Source organism: Musa acuminata, chromosome BXJ3-3 (genome assembly GCF_036884655.1).
Source record: "Musa acuminata AAA Group cultivar baxijiao chromosome BXJ3-3, Cavendish_Baxijiao_AAA, whole genome shotgun sequence".
In the NCBI taxonomy this organism is placed as follows: domain Eukaryota; kingdom Viridiplantae; phylum Streptophyta; class Magnoliopsida; order Zingiberales; family Musaceae; genus Musa; species Musa acuminata.
In genome coordinates this window covers 8785003-8808634 of record NC_088351.1, presented here as the reverse complement: position 1 = coordinate 8808634, position 23632 = coordinate 8785003, and the positions used below count along the sequence as shown (strand labels likewise).

At 39.8% G+C, this 23632-nt stretch overlaps 4 protein-coding genes across 9 annotated transcripts; 3 read left to right on the top strand and 1 right to left on the bottom strand.

Moving 5' to 3' along the window:
- Nucleotides 1-1481: 1481 nt before the first annotated feature.
- Nucleotides 1482-3300, top strand: LOC135633234 (zinc finger A20 and AN1 domain-containing stress-associated protein 8-like). Its single transcript, XM_065142453.1, has 3 exons — nucleotides 1482-1605; nucleotides 1731-1798; nucleotides 2429-3300. The coding sequence occupies exon 3, from the start codon at nucleotides 2440-2442 to the stop codon at nucleotides 2959-2961; it is 522 nt and encodes a 173-aa protein (XP_064998525.1). The 5' UTR covers nucleotides 1482-1605; nucleotides 1731-1798; nucleotides 2429-2439; the 3' UTR covers nucleotides 2962-3300.
- LOC135633232 (putative pentatricopeptide repeat-containing protein At3g13770, mitochondrial) lies at nucleotides 2468-8064 on the bottom strand. 5 transcript variants are annotated; one of them, XM_065142449.1, is made up of 5 exons: nucleotides 7235-8064; nucleotides 4581-6238; nucleotides 4247-4464; nucleotides 4045-4136; nucleotides 2468-3926 (listed from the first exon to the last, which is right to left on the bottom strand). In XM_065142449.1, exons 1-2 carry the CDS (start codon nucleotides 7710-7712, stop codon nucleotides 4803-4805), a joined length of 1914 nt encoding a protein of 637 aa, XP_064998521.1. In that variant the 5' UTR covers nucleotides 7713-8064; the 3' UTR covers nucleotides 2468-3926; nucleotides 4045-4136; nucleotides 4247-4464; nucleotides 4581-4802. The 5 variants fall into 5 exon arrangements, with proteins under 5 accessions (XP_064998521.1, XP_064998523.1, XP_064998522.1 ...); XM_065142451.1 differs by having other exon boundaries at nucleotides 2468-3864; XM_065142450.1 differs by having other exon boundaries at nucleotides 2468-3861.
- Nucleotides 8065-8543: 479 nt separating this feature from the next.
- LOC135633233 (ras-related protein RGP1-like) lies at nucleotides 8544-12662 on the top strand. The gene is made up of 2 exons (XM_065142452.1): nucleotides 8544-9076; nucleotides 11982-12662. The coding sequence occupies exons 1-2, from the start codon at nucleotides 8841-8843 to the stop codon at nucleotides 12421-12423; spliced, it is 678 nt and encodes a 225-aa protein (XP_064998524.1). The 5' UTR covers nucleotides 8544-8840; the 3' UTR covers nucleotides 12424-12662.
- An 839-nt stretch (nucleotides 12663-13501) lies between these two features.
- Nucleotides 13502-22079, top strand: LOC135632398 (uncharacterized). Of its 2 annotated transcripts, XM_065140949.1 has the most exons (9): nucleotides 13505-14098; nucleotides 15050-15190; nucleotides 15314-15721; nucleotides 16870-16974; nucleotides 17622-17762; nucleotides 19993-20196; nucleotides 20462-20554; nucleotides 20653-20764; nucleotides 21665-22079. In XM_065140949.1, the coding sequence occupies exons 1-9, from the start codon at nucleotides 13601-13603 to the stop codon at nucleotides 21706-21708; spliced, it is 1746 nt and encodes a 581-aa protein (XP_064997021.1). In that variant the 5' UTR covers nucleotides 13505-13600; the 3' UTR covers nucleotides 21709-22079. The 2 variants fall into 2 exon arrangements, with proteins under 2 accessions (XP_064997022.1, XP_064997021.1); XM_065140950.1 differs by lacking the exon at nucleotides 19993-20196 and having other exon boundaries at nucleotides 13502-14098; nucleotides 21665-21915.
- Nucleotides 22080-23632: the final 1553 nt, after the last annotated feature.

The window sequence follows — 23632 nt, the reverse complement described above, 5'->3', positions numbered from 1 at the left end:
AATTCTATATTGGCATTGCAATTTGGGTTAATTGGGCTGAGTTAGTGTCGTATTCTCCGCAACAAAGCTCGACCTGAGTTGACCTCTCTGGTCAACTCCCTTAATAAACACAAAAAAATGTTAAGAATTAGATTCCGAAACACTTTCCACGCGAAAACTGTTTTAGAAAACAAAAAACAGATGTGCAATAGTAGCGGACTTACCCTATAAAGCACCTCCCCCGCACCAAAAGTCTCGTCTTCCTATTTCAAGCCTGCACGAGCCGAGAGAGAGAGAAAGAGAGAGATGTGACTGCGGGCGTGAACAGGGCACCCCATCCATGGAGACGAAGACCCTCGCCTGCGTCGCCATCGTCGCCGCTGCCTCCGCCACGGCAGCGTTAGCCCACGAGGGCCACCACCACGGCGCCCCTGAGGCAGCGCCTCCGCCCCCGACGGGCGGCGCGTTCGCAACCGTCCCTGCTCTGGCGGCCCTCGTCGGGGCGTCCCTCCTCTCCTTCGTGGTCTCCTACTTCAACTAAAGCTGAACAGTCTGTTGATCTCCTTTTCTGTGTAGTCTTTCATGTCTGGCTTGCGTCGTTCTCGGTTTGCTTCTTGTTGTTTGGGTTGCGTTCTGTCGTTGTGTGTTATTTCATGCAATCATGTTGAATAAAGACATCCTTTCTTCATGCGTACAAGTTCAGAATCAGGCAGCAAAGGAGTGCAGAGAGAGAGAGAGAGAGAGAGAGAGAGAGGAAGGTGGATAACAATGTATTACTGGCCCAGTACGGCCCAACATGATGAACATAACGCAACTCGAACAAGAACTAATACACTACCTAAACATTATTTTAGTCAAGATTTTAAATCTTGATAATATCAAATTTGGTAATATATCAGACTAATGGATATCAATTTACCGGATGGTGTATTCATCCATATTGATGGAAAAAAAAAGGAAAATTAGATACCAATCATATGGTTATTTTATTTATTTATTATCTGTATCAATCATTATATGACTTAAGAAAAATAAAAGCCAATAATTTATTATTTTGTTGAATCTAATTATTTTTTGGGTTATCCGAATTAGATGGTGGAGCCCTCATTTGCACGACCTTTAAACTTGGGCTACTTTCTCTAGCCAAACAGGACGGATCGCTTTTCCATTGGTTGTGATCGCTGTTCGCTATGGGTCCCGCGGCTCTCCGCCACTGGAGATTGCTGCTTCGCTGATGGATGCCTCGGCCAAGACAGGTAGGCTGCGCCAGCTTTAAAGCTGGCCTACTTCGTACGCACATAGAGAGGTGTATGCGACGCGACCTTTCTGCCGCCCATGCGCCCGCGGGTCGAATCCCCTCGTACGCAGCATCAGCAGCAGCGGTGGGCGACGCAGCAAACTCCGGTCGGCCGATGCGGCCCCGCGCATAGAGGTTCCTGTGCGGAGCATTGGAAGATAAGCACGGCGAAGAAGGGGGCGTCTCATGTACGCAACGATGGCCAGCGAAGCAATAAATACCTCCTCCCCTCGGCTCCTCTGTCCTTTCCAATTCTGGTCTCTCTCACCTTAACTCTCCTTTTGGAGCCCTCGATTCCACGATTCCGAGGCGATTTCCGGCCGCTGAAGGTTAGGACTTCGATTCCCTGCCCCTTTATCTGCACTGGTTTGATGGTTAATTCCATATTCAATTTGTCCGGTGGAGGATCTGCGTTTCGTTTGCTAACAAGCCTTCTGTTGTCGTCTCTGCGCAGGGATCGTCGAGCGTTTTGATTGGCGGAGATCGCCGCAGGCGAATCGCGAAGAGGGCTGATCCCAAAAGGTACTTTTTTTCCCCCTTATTGTTCGAGGTTTTAAAATTTTGGCTGAAATGAATTGTTTCTTTTAATCTTTGGGGTATCTTTTTTATTGTTCATCACGAAGAAGGACTTCGAATCGATGGAAGAAGGATGATTCCGTGCTCGTGAACTTTTCCTGGATGCTCATTTTTCCTAGAGATGCCTTCCTAGACTCTGATCTTTGGATCTGCAAACAAGAAATACAAGAGATTCCCAATAATTGAATTCCACTCCGTTAAATATGAAAAAGATGTGAATTTGACTTGTGTAATCTGCCCCTTTTTGTTAGTTCAGCTGTTCGCGAGGAGTTTGGGAATTGGTTTGAGGGTATAGCCAGCGGTTGCTGTGGGCTTCTGTTCTTCTTCGTGTTATATGTCAATTTTTTTCTTATCCCAAGCAAAATTGTCGAGAGCTTAGGAACAAAGTATTTTTTTGTTAGTTTAATCTTCTTCTGGAGCAAAGTTGTGTTCTTTTTTGTTTGTTTGGTGTGCGAAGGTTAGACTGGGGTTATGGGTTGCGCGAATCAAATAGAGTTCTTAGATATATTACTTATTAGATCTTAATCAAGATGTAAAAGATCTTTCCTATTCTCAACCTATGCTGCTGTGATGCAGGAGAGTTTGCAATGGAGCACGATGAGACCGGATGCCAAGCACGTGAAGGACCAATCCTTTGCATCAACAACTGTGGATTCTTCGGAAGTGCCGCAACCATGAACTTGTGCTCCAAGTGCCACAAGGACATGATTCTCAAGCAGGAACAGGCCAAGATGGCGGCATCCTCGATCGACAGCCTCGTGAATGGCAATGGCAATGGCAGTGGCAGTGGAAAAGAGCCCGTCGTTTCGGGTAATGCTGTTGTTGCTGTTGGCTCCATGGAGCCGAAAGTGATTTCAGCACAGTCATCCGATGCTTTAGCCTCAAACGAGGCCGGAGAGGCAAAGGCGAAGGAGGGTCCAAACAGGTGTGGCACCTGCAGGAAACGCGTTGGTCTGACTGGTTTCAGTTGTCGGTGTGGGAACCTTTTCTGTGCTGTGCACCGCTACTCGGATAAGCACGACTGCCAATTCGACTACCGAAAGGCGGCCCAGGATGCAATTGCCAAAGCAAACCCTGTCATTAAGGCCGAAAAGCTTGATAAGATCTAGAGATATGGGTTAAAGGTTAATGAACTCTGTTCCGATGATCTCCACGTTATCATCATGCCTTTTCTGTCAGTTGGCTGGATGTTGGTGTCCTTTGATCCTATATATATGGCTGGAGGAATGATGCATGGGGCATCCTTGCAGCCTCTCAAGAACCTCTATCTTGTTGATTGGAAAAGGTTTGCATGTTGGATCTGGTGTGTAATCTTTAATTTGTGCTGGTTTGCATGGTGGATGAGTACAACGTTATGCTTTAGTTAGGTTTGTGACTTAGTTTCATGGTTATTATGTTACAAGTCTTTCGATCCTAGTAATAATCAGATAGTGCATGGAAATGCCCAATCTTTTGTTCCATCTTATAACAAGTTAAGACTGCCTGTTCTGTTAATATGCAGATCACTCACTGCTTGTCATCCTCCATTGACAACGAGGTAGTGTGGTTTTCCAGGAAAGACGGGATATTATCGAACCATCTGTTTACTCGTTCTGTATTGCAGTTTTACTGAAATGCTTTTCTGCTTTGTTGTGCATGTTCCTGCTGCATGGTGCAGTAATTTGTCAATGGCAGATGTGGCCCCCTTGTATTGAACACACACATTCTTTTGGTTTGCTGATACTCCACAAGGTAATAGATAGTTCATCAGAAATTGTTAGCGAGATACATGGTCTCTTGGTGGCAATTTCACTGATGTTTCGTTACTCTTGTTGGTCTCACTATTGTCGAATGAGATGTGGACAAGATGTGTGCATGTATCTTGTTTTTTCTCCGCTATGCAGCTGCTGTAGTTGCCTCTCATTTTCCCCTGGAAGGGGGCGAGTGCTTTGTGATGGCTTGTCGATGGTCCATAACGAGTAGCTTTAGCTTTTCATTGCTTCCCACAAGTCCCTGATTTGATGCAGTTCCTGCTGGAGAAGACGTGATTCTATTGGCTTCAATTGGATCCTCAAATCATACACAGCTTCCCAATCTCTAAGAACCGTCGTGTACTTTACTAAACATAAGGTCTACTAAGCTTTGTTGCCAACTTCAGCTGCCACACGCTAACTAATAGGATCTGTTGTCAGCTAAAAGAACAGCAAAATTACCTGTGCCAAAAGGAAGAACATCCGGTGGAAGAACCGAGCCTGAATGAAATAGAGAAGAACTGCTACTGTGACCGTAGCACGGATTGCCACAGCTGCAGTTGCAAAGTAGAATACAGTATAAATTTCGATTCACACATCTTTAGTGATTGAGAATGTAGGAAAATAGAGTTGCTGCTCTTCGTGCCTCAACACATTCACTCACCTTCCAAATACCAACTGTGTGTGAAGTAACAAGACAAAAAGAGAAAGCCATCCTGCCATACTCTGGTTTACTTCTCCATGTCCTGCCAAAATAAAGTTGTATCATTGAATTGACCCATTCCGGTTGAACTAAGGAGATCCACTTTCTTTTTCTGTATTCAATCACAGAAATGGATTCAACACTTTTGAGAATAATATTCTGGTTTACTTCACCACATCCTTTTGAAAAAACAGATAGCAAGACGTCAGTGTATTAGATTTTGGCCCCTTTTTTTTTGTCAGAGATATATATAACGCAACAATATGAAATTTGGATTCTGAACAGACATCCTTACCTTATAATTATGAATTGACAGAAGCCCAATGAATACATGAGGCAGTAAAGCCAATGATAACTTATAACGAGGAGGCAGAGCCCACATGAATTCCATTTGCTTATCTGTATGGCTTCAGCAGTAAACCAACGTGCAGAACATCCGATAGAGGATATAAATCCTGAAAAGGAAGATTCGGCAATGCTAGTTCCAATGATATAGATAAGTAGAAGAATTGCTTAATCACCAGTAGTCTCTACAGGTACAAGTCCCTCTGACAATTAGGTGGAATCGGTTGCTATCCCTCAGAGATATATATCTTGCATATACCTTTGACACATACTTGGCAAAATTGTGACAATCAACACAGATCCGAAGGTTCTTTGTAATACGAATCAACTTGCAAGGGGTACTGCCCATCAACCCAAAAGCTATTGCCAGTTTCTCACTATGTCCAAGCAGGATGCTTTCCTTCTGCTCATCATCCACATCATGCAATACACAGCTAAGGTCTGGAACATAACCTGCTTCTTTGATCCTTTCATATAGCTCCATAATCTTGGCATTTATCTGTTCCCTCTGGGGATGCGACCGATCACTGGAATAGAAAGTATGCATGGTTTTGTCAAGATTGATCCAACTTCTGCCTGGTTCTTTTGTCACTGTCCTCTCTTTCATCAATTCCCTGACTCTGGCGACATCTTGCCATCTTCCGGCAGCAGCATAAATATTAGAGAGTATCACAAAGTTCCCTGAATTTTCTGGCTCAATATCGAGAAGCTTTTGAGCAACAAATTCTCCGATGGAAACATTAGCATGAACTCTACATGCACCCAGAAGAGAACCCCACATGGCTGTGGTTGGTTCAAAGGGCATGCACTTCATTAAGTCCAAAGCCTTCTCTATTCTCCCAGCACGTCCGAGTAGATCTATGACGCATCCATAGTGCCCTATATCTGGTTTCATCCTTTGACCATTAACCATAAAGTCAAAAAAATCTAAACCCTCATCAACCAATCCACCGTGACTGCACCCAGACAGGACAGCCAAAAAAGAAACACCATCAGGCCTCACCTCTTGGACCATGGACTTAAAGAGACGAACAACCTCACTCCCTAAACCATGCTTACCATATCCTGCAAGCATTGCATTCCAACTTATCACAGATCTCTCAAGCATGTTGTCAAAGATTTTTCTTGAATATATTAAGCTACCACACTTGGAATACATGTCAATCAGAGAGTTTTGCAAGACAACATAAAATGGAAGTTCACATCTGATTACCAAACCATGCACTTGTCGACCATAATCCAAAGCAGCAAGTCCAGAGAGTGCATTTAAAAGACAGGAAAAGGTAACGTAGTTGCATTCCATTCCCTCTTTATGTAGTAATTTGAACACTTCCAAGGCTTCCGCATCAAGACCCAACTGGGCATATCCAGAAATAATGGCAGTACAAGAAACAACATCCCTGTCAGGCAACATGTCAAAGACTCTCCGAGCATCATCGATTTCGCTGGCCTTTGCATACATGTCAAGCAATGAACTCCCAACAAACATATGAGAGTCAAAGTTGGTCTTGAGTGCTAGGGAATGAATCTGCCTGCCATGTTTAGGCCCAAAAGGACCAGTACAAGAAGTGAGCACCGTAGCGAAAGTGTATTCATCTGGCAATTGACCTGTGAATTCATGCCATGGGATAAAGATTCAATATAGCAGCATCTGATGTATTTTGACTCTAGTCATTTGGATTTTCCCAGTTCTTCTATCCTTATTTTGGGAATAAGTCAGCAGGGAACACAGAAAACAAAAGATCCAATAGAAGTAATGTTGATGCTCTGTAAGCTACAAAGCAACACAAGATTATGGTTTTTACTAAAGAGATCAACCGGGAATTGGTGCAGTGGTTGATTCCGCTCTTCGCCTTGAAAAGGTTCTTGGTACAAATCTCCATCAAGGTACTGCCTTAAGCATTTGAGGTAGTTAATTCTCTTGGTACACAGGAGTATAGTACTACATCACCAATTACTCCCTCTGTAATTCTAAAAGAAAAAGGTCCTTACGAAAGAGAAGAAAAGCATATCTTCTCTATGCTTTATATCACAACAAATCATTGTGTCTTGAAGAGCTTATGATATTATGTCTAAAGAATGATATCATATATAAGATGGTAATTTAAATGTTCTCACTGAGCTGTTCCCTAAATCTTGATAGATTCATATGGAAATCAACTTAAACATTGTAAGCTACTTAGATGATAGGAAACTGATGCAGCTGCAATTTCCCTCTTTATCTGTTATGAGTTATAGACACTAATTATTATAAACAAAAATAGGTCCATTTACAACTAATGGATTTTACTATCACTAATATAAACAGCTTTGATATAAGATGATGTGTAAAATCATTTATGAGAACATGTAATAGCTGTTCATTTGAACAGATCAAGCATCGCACCCAAATACTTGTTTTTTAAAGTAGTAATAACTCAAACTTGTAAAGGTTGTCAAGAACATCAAGCTCTTGAGTCTGTGGAACATGTTCCTTCTCTATGTTATCCTGCCATAAATGTGTTGAATGGTTCAGGTGATAGATACCTAGATGATTGGCATTACCCAAACCGAAGATTCAAATATAATTATGATGCAATAGAAAGTAACAATATTCAGCTTTACCGGCTTCCATCATCTTAACAAACAGCTCCAAGGCCTCAGCGCGGTGACCCTTCTGAGAATATCCTGAGATCATGGCGGTCCACGAGACAACGTTCCTTTCAGGCATTGCCTCGAGCATGTGGCGAGCGTCGTTCAAGGAGTCGCACTTCACATACATGATGAGCAGCCGGGTGGCGAGGTACACGGAAGGGAGGTACTGGGACTTGATCATGTGGGCGTGGACCAATTGGCCCTCTAGGAAGGCCCTTCGGTCGATGCACGCGGTCAGGAGGGCGTCGTACCCGTGGAACCTGACCTCGGTGCCGAGCGTAGCCATTCCCGACAGCGCCTCGTGGAGTCGACCTTGGAGGCAGAGGGGTTTGAGGTTTGAATCTGGCGGGAGCGGCGACGGGCTCGTTTGGCAGGAGAGTTGGCGAGGGCGGTCGCTGTCTTTGAAGTGGATACGGCGGAGCAGGAAAACGCGGCTTCGGCCGTGCATTTAGAAGAAACGGGAAGTGCTCGAAATGAAAATACAAACATAGAACGGGCTGAAGTGTATATTTATCGTACATGTGCGCTGATCGCCGAAACCAGATCCGTACGCAAATCCTAAAGCATTTTGGACGGATATGATGGTGGGAAGGTACGAGAATACCCTTCTATCCTGTTAAATGTGGTTACGATGATCCTGGCGTTGACTTGTCTTGCCGTGTCAGCGAAGACCAAGTCAACCGCACGAGGCATGATCACAGTCAGGACCACTTGTGATGCGATGCGATGGTTGACTTTGGGTTATAGTTGGCTTGAGCTACGATCGGTGTGAAAAATGTCCATAATGTGAGTCATATAATAAAACGAAGCCTTTGACCACAGCAATTCGGCATCCAAGAAGCAAAACAGATCGCTGTCCCTTCAAAATTTAATATAATATTTTTGACCTTCTCTATATATATATAATTTAGATTGTAAGTTGTTAAGTGGTCAACAGCATTCTTTAAATCGTTGGTTTGGTATAGGGCGCTTTAATTTTCGCATGATAACGGGAACGGAGGAAGATGAAACGGGTTACAGCACGAGGCAAATGAGACTGTTTCCTGGAATCGGACTTCGGCACCCCGTTGCCGCCGTACCCACAAACCACCCGGACTTCTATGTCTGGCTTAAGGGTCCCACATGAGAAAGCCCAAAGAAAAGACACGTACATGCGGGTACGAGACTGAGTGGCCAAAAAAAGGATTGCTCGTCTAAGAACGGCCCCGTTTCCGTAACAGTAGCACACCATCGACGACCACCCTCTCTCTCTCTCTCGATCTCGATCTCGATCTCGACACCTCCCCCACCCCCCGCCCCCCCCCCACAAACCCAGACCTAACCGATTCCGTTTCCTGGTTTGTTTGGCGCCTGAAGAGAGAATCATAATTTATATTGGTAGATCGAGAGAGATTCTTCTCTTCTTCGTCGTCCTCATCCTCGTCCTCGTCTTCTTCTATCCGATCTCTCGTCTTCTGATTCTGCCTCGTCGTGGTGGCGGTCGTCGTCGTCGCCGCGATCCGTTCGCCCTCGATTGATTGATTGATTCCGTTGGAACCAAGATTGAGATCGAGATCGATAGAGAGAGACAGAGAGGATGTCTTCGGGGAATAGCAGGTACGGGGAGTTCAACCAGAGGATCGACTACGTGTTCAAGGTGGTGCTGATCGGGGACTCCGCGGTGGGCAAGTCGCAGCTGCTCGCCCGCTTCGCCCGCAACGAGTTCAGCGTCGACTCCAAGGCCACCATCGGCGTCGAGTTCCAGACACGCACCCTCAACATCGACGACAAGACCATCAAGGCCCAGATCTGGGACACTGCCGGCCAGGAGAGGTCGTCTCTAATTCATTTCATCGCTTTAAACTTCCTTTTCGTTCTGTTCTTTCTCGTGTTTTTTGGGTCCTGATTTGGTTGATTAAGATGACGTTTCCTGTATCCTTTTTCATCATGCATTTGATCGTTTGAGAGAGCAGGTTATTTCCTTTCAATAATTAATTAAATTTCAATTTAGATCCATCCTTATTTATTGGGTATCCTTTAAAATTTAGGGACGTTGCATCAGATGCTGATTAGTGTACCGGATGTTGAGGAAATGTAATGCTTGTTGATACAAGTTCCATTGATTCTGAACATCCTGTTCACTCTTACAAGAGCTATTTTCAACAAGGTTGAATTTGGTTTTGATGTTTTATGAAGATCTTTCTTTGAGTGTATTCTTGTTGTTGTCATATCCATCGCAGTTTTACTTGTCACTTTCGCTTTGATTTTCAATCAGATGAAGAGGAAGAATAGGATAGATTCAAGAATTTAAGTAAAAACTTATTTGGAGGAATTCAACAGAAGACATATCAGAGCGTAGAATAAAAATCCTTAATAGAAAACAAAGGTCAACTGCCAATTAGTCCATTGTAGGACTTTCATCGATTCAAACTGGAATCAAAATTCTGACTGCCATCTATATACATTCAAACACAACTAGAAGAAAATGCATGCATAGTCTCAGTTTAGTTCAGAAATCATTACCTGCAACAGAGACTAATAATTCAACAGCTATTTTGCACCATCAAACAGTGCTTGTTGGCTTGATCGAGGGTTGTAATAAGACATTAGTCTAGCCCTTCCTTCCACTTCAATAATGTTCCAAAGAAATCACAGTGTCAGGTGATTTTTGACAATTATATTTTACCCATTCCTCTGTAGAAATAAGTTTGTCTAAAGATTTTTAATCCTACATGTGGAGATCCAATGTACATTGGCTTTTTACAACTGATGCTGTGGTTAATACATCCGAAATGTATTAACAAAATTTGAAGTGTCAATAATAGAATGACTTTGAAAATTGTAGGTAGGTTGCATATTAATTTCTTGTTTAACAGTTAGTAACAAAAGTGAACTATATAGTGCTTTAGAAATATAGTTTTGAATTTGGCACAATTGATACTATTCCATTTTTAGCTGTGCCAGGACATAGCTATTGACACTTCACTGGCACATTAGTATACTTCGAGCTGTGACATAGTTATCCCAACTACACAGATAAGTGCTTCCTCTATCTTCATGTTAACTTCCTCTGGATTTTATATATGCTTTTAAGTCTTTAGAAGTTTGGTGTATTAGAGATAGGTTCAAGAGCCATGACAGCCAATTATTATTGAGGAATGAAATGAGTGCAATCATAAAAGACAGTGCTTCATGCTAGGTGATCATGTTTGCTGCGTTCTGGTTTGAGATAAAAGGTAATGGGATGAAGGATGATTGATATCTTGCTCAGCATTACTAATGATCTAAGTGTATTCCACTGAGAATTGGGATTCTCTTACATTTTTCACTCAGTCTCGTTTTAGTATAGAAGTGCTGGATTTTTTTAATTATATATGTGTATCTGGTATAGATGATTTATCTGTTAATTTTGTTTAGTCCAAACCATTATTAGATCCTTATAAGTTAATTTTAGTCTTAACCTATTTTTAATATTAGACTAACTAGGTGTTACACTTATCTGAGTTACACTTTATGATGGCACTATTGCTTGCCCTCCATTAGATTATTGCATTCTGAACATCATGTCTACTTGGGGAAAATTGAATAACCGTACCGACAAACAATTTTGTTTTCTGGTCCTTTAGTAGACTAGTTGTTAGGTGCAAAGTAAAAATCTATACCTTTACATTAGTAAAATGTATGCACCATAAATTAGAGATGGCTCTGATTTGACTTTGATAATTTATTCTTTGCCTAATTATAGACATGGTTGAATCTATGTGAATAAGATTCCACCTAAGTCTACCATAATAAATGCATTTTGCTTTGGAGCTCCTTATTGAATAATGGAAATGAACTTTATACGGTACTCTACCAAGATTTTTGTTATAGAAGTAACTTGGGCTATTGTCATATTTGGAAATATGTGGCTGGAGAATTACCTGGAATATAAAATGTTTCCAAGAGATGGTCCAGACATATTTATGAGATTGGAACAACTATATAATGACAATTTGCCCTTGCTACTTTTCATTAGCTGGAGTAAACCAAGGTAGTGCTTATATCGCTTAAACTTGTTTCGATCACTTTTGGATTGTCATTTCTCTTGTGAAATCCTTGCCTTTGAGGTGGGTGATATATGATCTTCTACCCTTGCCAAATATTAACTTCAATTTATGTACCACCTTCAGATTACCAATCGATCACACTAGTAGCTATATTTAAATTGACTTGATTGTTGTGAGCTCTATGATTTGCTAAAACATCTCAAGTTCTTCATACCTGCTTACGTGGTTATCCAAATATGCCTAGAATTGCTTAATTGAGCACCAAACAGGAACTCATAAAATATTGAAATCCCGAACCTACTACTTCAGTAACCCAAATTCCACAATATATTTGCTAATGAAAAAGAAAATAAAATCTTTAGATTGACCAATATAAACTTGGATGCTACTGCTATCTAATGCAAAGAAAAAAATGATAAATATAAGTTCTTGTTTTACCCTAGATCAACTCAGACCAACTTTTCTGGATTTAATCTTGTGAGTATTGAGTGAGTGTACATTTGCAATATGGCAGTTCTGGAATAAAGAACCTTCGATGGAAGAGTATGCTTTAGTACTGAACACTAGTAATGTTCATCTTAATAGCAGCTGACTGTCAGCATCTTCTCCTATAAATTGCCTTACTTCTGCTTCTGGTTAATGTTCACCTTACATCTAATATTCCAATTCCCTATGATGATTACCAACAGGTACCGGGCCGTAACAAGTGCATACTACAGAGGCGCAGTGGGGGCAATGTTGGTTTATGACATAACGAAACGTCAAACGTTTGACCATGTGGCAAGATGGCTGGATGAACTACGGGGACACGCTGATAGAAACATTGTAATAATGCTCATTGGCAACAAATCTGATCTCGGAAGTCTTCGTGCAGTGCCCATTGAGGATGCCAAAGAATTCGCCCAACGCGAGAATCTATTTTTCATGGAGACCTCTGCTCTTGAGGCCACAAATGTCGAGGGTGCCTTTGTGACTGTGCTCACTGAGATATATCGGATCACAAGCAAGAAATCTCTTGTCGCCAATGACCAATCTGACTCTACTGGAAACTCAAGCTTGCTCAAAGGAACCCAGATAGTAGTTCCAGGGCAGGAGCCTCCAAGTGAGAGTAAATCCATGTGTTGTGGGTAGACATAGATGGTGCATTTTCTACGGTTGCCTATCAATTTGATTTGGGTAGGGTTTCTTCATCTTCTTTTGTTTGACATTTTTGAATGTTGATATTCCTTTAGCGATCATAAGTATGCAATTCTTTTGATTTTTAGTGTATGTAATTCCATAGACACATCAAAAGATTTTAATTAGCATGAAACTTTGTTTTAGTTGATTCCCAGATTTATGTATAATTTAAATCAAATTTATCTTTTCAATTATTTGTTCTTCTTTCAAGTCATCCTATATAGTAGACCTGTACTTGCTTCAGGGAAATAAATAAAATTGGTTAGACGATGTGCTTCTGATCCGGTAACAAATGGACTATAAAGATTGTTTTAAAACCTAAGCCTTTCATGGTAAATTATTTAGCTGTCATGATTCTTCTATAATTACATTTATACAGTATTTTCCTGTTGATTAAATATAATCAAATGATGAGAAGCCTCCCATACACAAAGATAAATCCTTGTCCTTAAGAGACGTTTCGATTAGGTAAAGGCATGTTATGATTATCTGAGAACTTCATTAAATATTACTTGGTGTCATTTAGATCGATCCTTTTTTTTTCTGTAATGTATGCCTATAATTAATTTGTCATTTTAACTGCTATTTAAAACTTCAATTAACATGTGTACACTATAAAAATTATCATGATGCTAAGAATATTGGAGTAATACAAGTGTTATATATAACTTGAACTTGCCAATATTAACCACAATTAAAATCGATTAACTGTTTTCGATGAATCATAACATGATATGGATACATTCAATAATAAAAATTGTATGGGAAAATATGCTATTTCAAAAGTGTGTGTGTGTATATATATATATATATAAACCCGATCTTTATGAATTGAAACGTGGAGTTAATGATTGTTTAGGGGCCAATTAGCAAGAAGATTAGCAACCAACCCGCGACTAAGTCGAAAGCATTATTTCCCTCTTCGGTCTCTCGCCAAGATGATACCGTTTTTTAAATCCGCGACATCTTCCTTCCTATCCTACTCCAGCGGAGACGTTAACTCTCGGGTCGGTTCCCGTCGCCTCACTCCGTGACCGATGTAGAAGCAATATATGGCTTTCTCCCTTCCCTCTCACTCCATCCTTCCTCCCACGGAAAGAAAGAAAAAATATAGCGAGAAAACGAAGCGATGGTCGAAGGCCAAGTCGAGCCCTCCATCGACGCCTCTTCCTCTCCTCCCTCCGTCGACGCACCCGCCCCGGCTGCCACCTCTGCCCGCTCCCCCCAGCTCCTCCTCCGCCCCCGGCGCGAGCCTTTCGAGCACGGTCTCCTCCCCATTCCCAAGCTCATTTTCTCCGACGGAACCCAAACCCTAGCCGCCCTCGCTGACAAGCTCCTCCACAGATCCATCAGCTCCCCGCACCGCGTCGACGTCCCCGCCCTCGCCGACGCCTTCCAGATCTCTCTCGACCACGCTCGCCTTGCCCTCGATACCCTTGCATCCGTCCTCCCTTTCGAACCCGATCCGGACGGCTTCGCCGACGTCCATGATATTGTCTTATTTCTCTACGTCCAGTCCTACAAGCGGCTGGTCCCCCGTCCGCACAAGGACTCGGCTGCCATCGCCGATGTCTGGCCCTCCACATCGGCCTTTGACGGCTATTTGTCCGCCCTCTCGCCACTTCAGGTCCTGGAACTGTCTTAATCCTTGCAACTTTCTCCTCAACCATTTCGCATTCGGTGACACAAATTGCTTCCCGTTGCAAAATTTTGAATGCTAGGAATAAAAGATTCATAGGATCTAATTTTGAAGAACAATCATCGTACTTGAAGTCTCTAATAGCTGTGCACATGTAATTTGTTGGCTATGTGAGTAACCTCCAAAAAATCAGTCCATTATGGCGACACTTGGATATTGCCAATATAATGCAGCATAGAAGAACCAGAGAATCTTGATAGAAACTTCTGATCATCAGCAATGTTGGTCCTTCTTAGCGTGCAACATTTGGTGCTTCTACTCTTTTACAAGTATGCAATTACTTTTGAAATAATCGGAAATATATTTGAGCTACTTTCGACCCCTTACTAATTGTATTTTCAAGCACAAGTCATACATCTTTCTAGCTAAATTTTGATACCTGAACAAGTAGGAGAGCTTGTTCAATCATGTTTCATTTCTAAGCTCGGTGATTAACATCATGCATGGTCGTTAGATTTTCAAGATGATATAAATAAAGACACCTTGGCAAGTGGAGCATGGGGGGGTAAATCAGGAGCATAGCTGAAAATTTATCACAAAAGGGGCTTTTTGATTCTTAAAGAAACTGTTCTATTCCTGGTTGCCCTTTAGAATCTGAATTTGAACTCTTGCCCAATAAAAAAGATGGAGGTACTTGATAAAATGCTCCCTGAAAGCAGCACTGGAATGGTACTCCTTGAATTGATTATGTGAATTCATATGTTATCTGCAAAATTTGGATTACAGTAGCGCCAGCCAAGAAATTTGAGTCAGATTGTTCAAATTTTGTAGTCGCATTCAGCTTAGTTTTATTGTTCATGCTATGGTAATCAAGCACATCTATGATTTAGATAAATAGAAAAATTAGGCTTCTGAATCCCTAATTTGCTAAATTTGCAGCTTGTACGCAGTAATAGTCGTCGATTTATGCCTTCACAAGTGGATGAAGAAGCTCATCAGTTATCATACTTACAGAAGCATATGGCCAATATTATTACCCTATTGGCGGAGCCCGCTGAAGGGGAGGGTGATGAATCTCTGGTTTGTCTGTCACATGAGGACATCCTAATACTTCTCATTTGTTACATGCCGTTGCAATTCTTTCAGTTTTCCAAAGTAATGACATCTTTTCTGTTTTTTTCTTGTTAAATATCTCATTTACAGGTTTTGACAGTGGAAAGATTTGAACACCTTGGTTTCCTTCTCCATTTTTCTGAAGGAATTCCATTGACCCAAGCAGCTCCTTTTTTTGCTAATTCAGATCCAGACATGCCTGCTGTTCCTGTTTCTGCAGCTCAAGTCCATGACTGGGTCGTGCAAAACATAGTCGTTTCATTGGAACATAATGCTGAGAAGGTATTAGCAAAGGACAACAATATGCATAATGCTGCAGACTTGGATGTGCCAATGACTGATATCTGCTCAAGTCATACAAGGGTCCAAAGCAGCTCACCTCCTGGGACCTCTGTGCCTGCTAATTCAACATACGTGACAAGTGTAACTTTTGTGGAGGGTATATCAAAAGCTTCGGTGGTCAAGCAGCCATGTGATATTAAGGGGCCTTCTCTAAAGGTAAGGCCACATTGGCAAACCTTCATTCGTACCTTCAAACCAGGTTTGACAATCTCGATCCATATTGGGTTTTGGCATGCTGGTGTATAAATATGATATGCTGTTATGGAGCAAGATTTCAGTGCAATCTCATAGGCTGCTAGCAAAGTTAAAAAAACAAAAATAAAACAATATATATCTATAGCAGTCACATGCTCTCTTTTTATGTGTCCAAACAGATCAAATAGTGGAGAAACCATAACCATATCCGTTTTAGATCGGCAGAATTTGGATATGGATATTAAACAAATACTAAATTTTGTTACCATATTTGTTTCAAACAAATATATTACATAGGAAAATACAGTCAAATGATTTCTTTCTTAGATTAATATAAGTAATTTGACTATTCTATATGTATTTGGAGTTCAAATGTTTGGGTGCAATTATAACCCGAGCATGTCCATTTTTATATTTAAAGTGGGACAGAGATAAAGGTATCTGACGTGTACAAATTTAGTTATCCATATCTGGTTCGGATATGGCGGACCACTCCAGTTTGACCCTAACTCTTCTAATTCTTCTCTCTAAGGTTACTGCAGCAATTTTCCAACACTAGCCCTTGAATGCATCAGGATTTTACTTGAATTGAACCTGCTTTAGTTGTAAATAAACCAAAAATAACTGGGTTCATGCATGTACATTAGATTTCATCTAAAGTGTTCAGTCCATGTGCTGCTAGTTGCATATAGGTAAATAATGGGTCGGACACCTGGAATTTCATGGTATGGAAAACCTTGCCTTCAGATGTTGACTCTTGTGGACTACTGCAATTTGTGCATCTACTTTGAAAAACTTGTGCACATGGTTAAATTTGGTTTGTTAATTCTAATGTGTTGGAACACCATTTCTTGTGGATATTTTACAGCATGTTATTGCTAATAATTTATAGAATTTTTGTATTTAATACTGATCACCAAGCAAACAACGGTGACAGAGGCAAGAACAGAATACTGTTGTGAAAGGATTTTAGATAAGTAGCTCTCAAAATTTCTAATTGACTAGTAGAACAATGTGTTATAGTTGAGGTTCCATCATATTCTAGCTAGCTTTTGTGTGATATTAACTTTTACTTGGTTCTATATAAAAATAAAGCTGTTATACTGCAGGTGTTAAACTGCCATGATTCAGTGATATACATCTTAGCACCTTTGAGCTATGCTACAATTTATGGATGTTCAGATGCGACTGTTGTTCTTGGTGCCATTGGTAAGGTATGCGGTGATCACATTGTGCTTATCAAAGATCACTTTAGAGGAATAATGCAAAGTGTTATTAGATCAATAGTGCATAAGCTAGTAATTGTACACATTTTGTCTGCCTAATCAAGCTTTTAAAAAAGTGGAAGTGGAATGGAAGTAGTTGGGTCATGGCGGAGGCATACGAGGTATGCAGGCACAGGTGCATATGCAAACATATATTTAATTCCTATGAATAAAAATGAAAATGAATTAAACTTTAAGCAACATCATCAAATTTCATACGTAGATAATAAGATATCTTAACATTAAAAAATGGAAAAACCTACATATCTAGTGCTGCTTGTTCTTCATTTTCTAATAATTGAATGCTTGATGATTTTATATGTATTATTTCTAGGAGCAGCTACAATTTTGGTCTGTTATCAACCATTTCATTTGCTTTCTATGTCCACTTATTTTTTTCCTTATCCTAATATATTGTTATATGTTTAATGTTTTTGTAATATGCCGTGGAGCAAGTTGGCAAAACTAATTATATAGAACAAATATTAGTAAGATTTACTTTCTTTCATGCCTCTTGGCATGTGAATGTTTTACTTATGCTGTTTTCTTGATTGGATTTTGAATTCAGTAGTTGTGTTTTTCTTTATTTTTTTTAGGCTGTTAAAGTGGAGCACTGTGAGAGGGTACAGGTTATTGCAGCTGCAAAACGCATTTGTATTGCAAATTGTCGTGAATGTCTGTTTTGCTTAGGGGTTAATCAACAACCTCTTATCGTTGGAGATAATCATAAATTGCAAGTAAGTTTTCTTTGTTTCTTTATTTTTTTTACTTCTTCTGTATCCATATCTTGCCATTAATATTTTAAATGGGAAGTGCACATCCCATCCGAATAAAATTATTGATGCCAAATATGCGTGGATATCAAAGCATGGGTGAAGATGAATGAGGCATCAAACATTATGATGCAATCAAAATTTGATTGTAATCTTTATCTAAACAGTTATTTACTAAATTATCCTTTTATCAGCAAAGATTCAAATTCTCTGGTGGCCTCTTTTTCATTTCTGATATACAGTAGAACAGACATGTGAATGATAATAAAAAAAATGGAGCATGACTAGTTTTATAAGTTCTGATACTTTTAACTGATATTGTTAGGATATCACAGTTCATTCAGTCTGGATAATACTAACCTATTGTTGGATCATGATCTTATAAACCTATAAGTAAAATATATTATGGATGACGTTACAGCATAATAGAATGTCTAATGGAAAGAGAATAACTTTCTTAATAGAATATCTAATGGAAAGAGAATAACTTTCTTCATCCAGGAATAATGACATTTTTTCTAGGACATGTTTGAGACTTTGAGTGGTCTAAAGCAAGGATTAAAATATCATACCGTACCGGAATTTCGATATTCATTCGGTATGGTACGGTATTGTATATTGAGCGGTATACCGTTCGGTGATGTCGTAGAAAAACGAGGCGACGTTACCTCGACAACGTCGCCTATATATATATAAGTAAAAAAAATCTTATATATATATATATATATATATATATATATATATATATATAGCATCTCCGGTAGTAAAGGATGGCTTTTTCCAGTTGCATGCCATTTGTTGATGTGCGAAAGCGTGCTTCCGTTTGCTCATCTTCGAGCTCAATCAATAAGGATCCGGAGTCTACCCTAAGGATTGAAAAATGTAGCCGAGCATGGAATTCTATCCTATGAATCTGCTTGTTCTTCCTTGTACTTCGGCATTGCGATATGTTGCCTACACCCCATGTTATTTAGATTTAGGCAATGTCGCCCCGCGTGGGAGAAGGGAAAGGCGACATCGCCTTATATATATATACCACTCGGTAACAGACGGTCCGTGTACTGGTCTGCTGATGGATCGATACATATCGCCCGTACCGAACGGTATTATTCGAAATTGAAGACCTTGGTCTAAAGAAGGTGCAAGTGGATTCCTTTCAGTTATGTTTGTTTCTTATTTAGTTATGGTAATCTCATTCTCTAATATCAATTCACGTGGTTGACACTGATCATAGGATTTTGGCCTGCAATTGGGCTTGAACATCTAAACATAATATTTCTTCGTCTGTATTAATTGTTTATTGAGATGGAGATGAAACAAAATAAATACTAAGCCACAATCTTGTATGAGTAGGACTAGGAGCATAATAAGCATAATGTAGTATTTATCAAACGTTGAAATTGAGGTTGAGATGGATTTTAATAAGATAAAAAAGATTAGAAATGCTTTGGTATTGTGCTTATATTATTCAATAAGAGAGGTTGAGAAAGATATTGTTCATATCAAGGTTCACAATACCGTACCATACCGGTATTTCGACCTGGGCTCAGTACCGGTACGGTGCGGTATACCGAGCGGTACACCCAGGTGTGCCGAGTACTATAGCACTGCTACAGTGCTATGGTGCACTCGGACCGGTAACAGGCGGTCCGCGTACCGACAACCTATCGGACCGGTACGTACCGACCGTACCGGGTGGTACGGTTCGGTATGGCGGACCCTGGTTCATATGATAGGAGCATAATGGATAAAGCAAAGTTCCTATTGTTCCTCATGTTGCATACTATGTGTGATCACAGTGTAATGAGCCATGCTTTTGTATATTACAATGCTAGAGAATTAAGAAATGGTATCCGAAAATGTTACTGTTGCATACATGAGTTTGGTGGTTAGTGGTACACCGAAGGATAAGACAAGTTGCTTACTTAACTAAAGTATTAGTTGATACTAGTGACTCGGTGAGGAGATCTCATATTTACCAATCCATTTAACAGTGACTTGCTACTGCAATTTCTTAAATCAACGGAAGTGTTATATCTACTTCTGTGCCTAGAAGCACCTTTAGATGAACCTCAGAGCTAAAATCATGGATTATGTTCTTCGCGTGTTATAGATTTTTTTTCTTCTGGATTAAGGCCTCAAGAATTATATATCGTCATGCAGTATTGAGCACTTCTATATCCTTTCTTCACAGGTCGCACCATTTAATACCTACTATTCACAACTGGAGGATCACTTAGCTCAAGTTGGTGTTGATTCGAGCATCAATAGATGGGATGAACCCTTGGTGCTGGGGATGGTTGACCCTCATGATTCTTTGTCCCACCCTGCAGGGGTCTCTGATGTTCAAGCTGAGTCTGCCACATGTATCGATCCTGATCAGTTTACTAATTTCTTGGTATGCTCAAATTGTTACAGTTCTTGGTCGAGCACTTAAAAAAAAATCAGTATCAATATTTCCTTTAAAATTTCTCTTTTTTTCTGGTGAATGCTCAAAATTTGTCCTGGCAGTTTTATGCTAATTAATTTTCCTTGACTATTGATAAAACCTTAGCTGTATTTTTGAGTGTGAAACACTTCATCTGATATGTGAAACACTCTGTGGGCTTCTTGCTAGTCTTCACGGATGTAACATCTAACAAGTTGTAATTTATTACATGCAGATTCCTAACTGGTTTGGAGCTGACTCACCGCAGTCCACAAAATATAACCCATTTCCGTTGCCTGAAATTTATAGAGCATCCCAGAAAAAGAAGGTAGAACCTACTTGAGTGTTATGATGACTACAGCTATAGTTGTATTTCTTCTATAATGCCATTTTTTTAAAACATTTGCAATCTGTAATTTTCTCCAGCACTCAAATCTGACTGATGTTCAAGAAGCTATCAGGGATGTGCAACTTGATGAGAACCGAAAGCGAGAATTAGCATCGGCCCTTCATGTACATTTTAGAGATTGGTTATACGGTAATGCTTAGTTTCCTACTACTTCATCCAGCTGGTAGAACTTAGGTAAAAAATTTGGAGCTTTTGCTTCAATATAGTATCTATACTTTTTTTGTGTGTGTGTGTGTGTGTCGCATAATACCTTCATTCAGGACACCTGTTATTTACGGAATATACTAGGTAAGTAGCAGCAACATAGTAAATTTATATATTGTAAAATACTTAGTGCATGTATAGTAAGATGTGGATATCTGTTTCATCCAGAACCTCTTCACGGTGATGGTTGTCACCAATGCCTTAAGACCAAAGATTCACCCCTCGAAGGTTGCTACTGAGCTCTTGCTGGGACTGGCCTTACACATCTTTTTGGGATTGCATCTTTTGATCTCGGGGGATGAACATGGATTTTGGTGGCAGTGCGGAAGAAGGGAGAGATGAATTAAGTGAGAGATCAAACAAGGTATCGCAGGGATCAAGAAAAGAAAGAATCAGGAGTGACGAGGAGAGGGAGGGGTATGCTATGATTCGGTTAAACATTAAAATGAGGTTGCTTTGATTGTTATTCTCTTGAATTAGTGGTGGATATACTATAGGCTAATTTAGTAAATTATATGGATCACATAATTTTATACAATATAAGTTGGATTGGATCACTGCTGGATCAGGACAGCCCTGATCCATACTTGATTCAACTAGATTGCTGGATCAGGCTAGCATTTGGGTCGTTTAGTAATGAACTTGACCCGTATCAGATTTAAATCCGGACTGGATCTCAGATTCATAGATGGGGTCAGGGTCAGTTTTTGTATTGGTTGATTTACAACCCTAGATATCTTCATAGTACAACATTATATTGATCTACCTAAAATGTCCTTATAATGTTTCCACAATTGCTTTGACTGACTGAGATTTTGTGTGCAGCTTCGGGGAACATTCGCCAGCTATATTGTCTACAATCTGATTGAACCGACAAAAATGTTTGTTTGCTGGAGGTAATTTGTCACGGCCAGATTCTTGCAATACAACGGAGCTGTCTTTTCTCCTCCAATCTGTCCTCGCATGCTTTACAAAATTTTTCATCCACTGTAACTGGCATCTGTTCTAATGCATCATGTAAACTGGATGCACATTTGGTACTAGAATTTTATGCACGTTGAGAGTTTTGATTTTTCTCTCTTTTTTTAAAACTTTTTTTCCCCTTCTTCAAAGATCATCCCTGGGCTTGTCAGGTAGTTCATGTGCCTTGGCGGCGTTGTGGATGCCACGCATGGAGTTGCACTTATTGGTTTGCTACTGGTGAATAATATTGGCTACTGAAATCATTACGTTCTTCTGAGGTTTGAACTGTTAGCTAACATGTTTCTCTTCGCCAAGGTTTTATCTAAAGCGTATATGGCGGATCCAATTGTGATGTCGTGGTGTCTGATGATCATGGGTTTCTTACATTGCTTCTCGACTGCAGCACCAAATCGTCGAGTCGGAGAGGACGCTTATGATCGGGCTTGATCCGAAATAAACCGGAACCCAATTCCGGCCCAGCATCAAACGATTTGGCTCGACGGGGCCGAAGGTCAGATCGTTTTGACTTATAATCTCATCACTTATTTGTTGCAGTACAGTGGTTATATATACTTCATTTTAGTGTATCCATAAATTCCTTTGTTGCAGTAGTTATTTGTGCTTCTATTTTTAATGGATTCTACCATTCTATAATTCGACGTATTTTTCCAAGTAAAACAAAGAAATTTTACTGATTTAAACAATTGTTCAAATTGTTATTTTTTTCTCTTCCAAAATAAATCCGAATGCCATGAAATAATAGTGTCGAGCTCAATAAACCGTTAAGATCTTTACCAATTAAACTAATTAACACTTTTTTAAATGTATCATTTGATGTTTGGAAATTTTAACCTTTGGTAAAAGGGTCTCACTAGACAAATAAATGCTTAAAAATAATAAATAAAGATTCATCTCTGCAAAGATAAAAATATATTAATCGAGCATACCATTCATCAAGAGAAAATATTAATTTTCAAATTAAGATTTTTTATTATTTTCAAAGGAAGATTATTTTTCAAACCAAATTAGAATTATTGCTTTGTTCCAAGAAATGACATCATGTATTTTATTTGATAAAATCATATATTTTTTTCATAATTTTATCTATGTCTATAGAAGATGATAAAATATTACGATGCATCAATCGAGAGAGAGAATCAACGGATTGGATTTTTCTGACTGTCACAAGACATGTGAAAGGTGCGAGACATTCATGAGAGCATTCATTCCGTAGAGGTATATTTTTCTATTAATTTATCTCTTCTTATATTTCTACTCCTGTCATTAAAAACCAAAATCCGTCATTGTTTGTCCGACGTCAATCGAGTTACTTGGTTGCGACGCCGGTGTTGTCTGGGTAAAGGTGATATGTGGAGGAGGGAAACGCCATTTTTTCCTCATGCTCGTAGCATATAAGTGGAGGAGAACGTCGAGGGCTTCCGTGATCACCATTTCCTCCTCCTATTTTTTAGGTATTTATGGTCAACGTGAAGTTCCTTTTATTTTTATTTTTTTAAGGTGATGGTTAGATCGAACTCCGCCATTACAAATCGATAATGTGATCCGATCCAACTCAAAAGATCAATCTTTTAAATTATGAATAAATCCCTATCGATAATTTGGCCCTTTCGACTTTTATCCATACGACATTATTATCTTGATGTCTTTCACACATAAATATTTTCTAATATCTTTTTCTATTCATGCGTGACTCAATTATGTCTCTCTTTTATTCTCTCTCTATTATGCTTGTACTTCAATCTTATTTTAGAGTTTGATGTGACACAAATCTTAAGGATTGTGGCATGAGAAACTCGTCATCATTATTTA